The following is a 3,299-nucleotide window of genomic DNA, read 5'->3' on the forward strand; positions in this document are numbered from 1 at the left end:
CTTGATTTTTACAATTTTTACGTGATTCCTTCATTGTCGTGTACTCATACCCTATGATTGTAGAAATTCTTGTAAATTGAGTATTGGATTGTTGATGTTATTGATTTATTTTTGGATCGGGTTGCACGCTGCAACAAGAGGAATAAGGGAGGATTTATATCGATACGGTGGGATCGGGTTGCGTGTCGTGACAGGTGAAATAAGGGTGGATTGATATGGTGAAATAAGGGAGGATTATGATATTGACTCTGATTATATGGTAGAATCGGATTGCACGCCACAACATATATTTAATTATTATTATTGATATTTATATGGTGGAATAAGGGAGCACAGTGTGTAGGGTTGGATCGGATTGTGCGCCGCAATATATATTTATTTATTGTTATTGATATTTACATGGTGGAATAAGGGAGGATAGTCTTGTACAGTGGGATCAGGTTGCGCGCCACAACAATTTATGTGTTTTGTAATCCTTGTTGTATTGTGTTGGCTTCGGTTCTTTCGTACGAGACTTTGAGGATTGGTATTTCTGGTTTTTATTTATTTTCGAGGATGGAGTTATTTTTATTAGTTTACTGCTTTGCCGTCATTTCCTGATTTCCTTTTCTATTACTATTATTTTGGTAAATTGATTTTCAAGATAAATTTGCTACACTGAGTCATTATCTCATACCATGTTTAGTTGTTAGTAACATAATGATTTTAAATAAAATAATTAATAACATGCTTAACTTATGTGACTCTTAATTTATTAAATTCTGTATTCAATTTAGTAGCTTATCAGATACCTTATTTTATTTAAAAATGTTATTCTCTTCACCCAAATATTTTTCAAAATAAACTCATTTCTCATTGATTTCCTGTTTGGTTCAGAAACTGCAATTTTACATTATTATATATGAATAGATCCCTCGAATATTATTTATAGCATTTGAAACGGATACTATGTACCTGGTAGCACGTGGATTTTTCCGTGCGAAGTTATATGGAAAATGTGACCACAAGGTGTCATGTGTGTTAAAGGTTTGGAAGTTGTGATTTATGATATGAGATTACGAGAAGTGGGATTGTTGAAATTTGTGTATTAGGAATAATTTGATTGGTTGAGTTGTCATTGTTTTCCCAACTTGAACACATTCATACTTCATCGTACCCCGACTATGTTGTTGCTTAATTAATTGGTCACTTTTCATTGCCATTCATGTTCCCCTTATCTTCACTGTTGATTGTAATTTGAATTCTTTCTGCTATTGGTCTTACATTAATATTCCTTCCTTGTTAGCTTTATGTCATATCCTGCACAGGTTTACATGTCCGATAGGTGTCTTGACATGGCCTCGTCACTATTCTACCGAGGTTAGGCTTGATACTTACTGGGTACCACTGTAGTGTACTCATGCTACGCTTTTCCACATTTTTGTGCAGAACTAGGTACGTCGGATCGAGTTGGTTCTGACACTTATGCCTGTGCGGCCGGAGACTTCAAGGTACACCTGCTGAATGTTCGCAAGCTCCGAAGTCACCTTCTGTTGTATTTTATTTCAAATGTTTCATATTATTCCGGAAACTGATGTATTGTTATTTCTAGTGGCCCATAGAAAAGCTTATGACTTGTACTACCGATTTCGGGATACCGTATCATGTTGAGATTATCGGCTTATATCAAAATTTTCAGTCCATGTTTAATAGGTGTTTAGTAGAATCTGTTATTTAGTTCAGTAAGTGTTAGGCTTACCTAGCCTTAGAGACTAGGTGCCATCACGACATCCTACGGAAGGAAAGTGGGGTCGTGACAGTTTACCAAGCATTCATTATATGAGACAATCTTTATTCAATTTAACAACACAATTACACCACAACTATAATTGTCCAGAACACAAAACATACAACTGAATATGTCTTAAAGTACATATTATCATCAACAGTACTCAGTTAAAAAAAATCTTTATACTACATCAATTCATATTTCCTTTTAGGAGAATTCCTACAAGATCTTTTGTTATGCCCTTCTTATCTGCAGTAGCCACATGAAACCTTGTACTTCTTTGCATTTATTTCATCATATGGTTTGTATCTTTGTTTTTGAGGTCTCCTCAACCGCCTTTTCCCAGTAGGTGGCAGTACAACTTCTTCTGCTATATATTGTGGCATATCCCATTTGCTTTCAACAGGTAGAGGGTCTACTGGTTTTTTATAAGTTTGCAGAGGGCTCTCCCTAGTGTAATAAGGAGAACAATAGTTTTCGTAAGACTCGTTCCTGTGCTTCAAAGCCGCAAAAGCATGTGAACAAGGAAGTTCATCAAGCTGGAATTGTCCACAACTACATCTCTTGTTTTGAAGGCAAACAATGAAGCACTTCACACCATCTATCACAGTATGGATGTAATCTGTTGAAGCCCTTCACCTATATTTTTATTACAAACATACAACAAGTTGTCAACACTTGATTAAAGACAAAATAATTACAATTGTACAACAACATATCTACAATTAAAAGTATATATTTATTTTGATGAAATCAATTATATGATGTTATGGACCATAACTTACTCTCATCTTCTGCGATAATTTCCTGTTGTCCTCCAACTCTTTGTTGTATTTTTTTCTCAAGGTATGTGAACGTACCCTTTGCATTCAATAACTTTTCATTAGTCCAACGTTTAAGAAGAGTCCTCATGTACTCTAGTAGTTGAACTACGGGCAACTCTCTTGCATCTTTGGTTACCGCATTCAAGGACTCTGCAATATTTGATGTCATCGTCCATGTTCTATTAACTGTAGCATGTACTCGAGACCATTTATGATAACCAATATCGTATAGGTATGCTTTAACATGCGTGTCGATCTCTTCAATCTTTGACATTTTTTCATTAAATTCATCAAGCGTGTATGATCATGCCGTGGCAAAGTATAATTCGCTTAACTTTAGATGACCTTTCTTGAACTTTGACCTTACATTTGTCCAAATATTCCACATGGAAGCATAATGTGGCATGCCGGTGTAAATCGTAGATGTTGCCTTCAATATACTCTCATTCCGGTTAGAAACAGCACATATATTTGGTTTTTCACCATATGCATGTTTGAATTGCTCAAAATATCACCTTCATGATGCGTCATTTTCTGAATCAACAATGGCGTATGCTAGTGGTAATGTGCTACCTATCACATATGTAGCAAAAAGAAATTCAATTTCAGTAATAAAATTTGAAAATATCAAAAATACATTTTCATACACAAATTTAATACAATATTTTTACAATTAATCTACAATATCGGTTGCATCCATTGTGCTT

General features: G+C 34.9%; 1 protein-coding gene across 1 annotated transcript; it reads right to left on the minus strand.

Annotated features, from left to right (window-relative positions):
• Positions 1-2,013: 2,013 nt before the first annotated feature.
• LOC107814678 (uncharacterized) lies at positions 2,014-2,866 on the minus strand. Its single transcript, XM_016640127.1, has 2 exons — positions 2,554-2,866; positions 2,014-2,390 (listed from the first exon to the last, which is right to left on the minus strand). Exons 1-2 carry the CDS (start codon positions 2,864-2,866, stop codon positions 2,014-2,016), a joined length of 690 nt encoding a protein of 229 aa, XP_016495613.1.
• Between the last annotated feature and the right edge of the window lie 433 nt (positions 2,867-3,299).

The sequence above is a fragment of the Nicotiana tabacum genome, chromosome 23 (genome assembly GCF_000715075.1).
Source record: "Nicotiana tabacum cultivar K326 chromosome 23, ASM71507v2, whole genome shotgun sequence".
In the NCBI taxonomy this organism is placed as follows: domain Eukaryota; kingdom Viridiplantae; phylum Streptophyta; class Magnoliopsida; order Solanales; family Solanaceae; genus Nicotiana; species Nicotiana tabacum.

What these genes read in the sequence shown, in the direction of transcription:
- LOC107814678 (XM_016640127.1), bottom strand. Translation starts at nt 2,866, where the DNA reads ATGTCAAAGATTGAAGAGATCGACACGCATGTTAAAGCATACCTATAC. An exon ending in AATTATCGCAGAAGATGAGA is followed by an intron (nt 2,391 to 2,553) that starts GTAAGTTATGGT and finishes GGGCTTCAACAG; the next exon opens with ATTACATCCATACTGTGATA.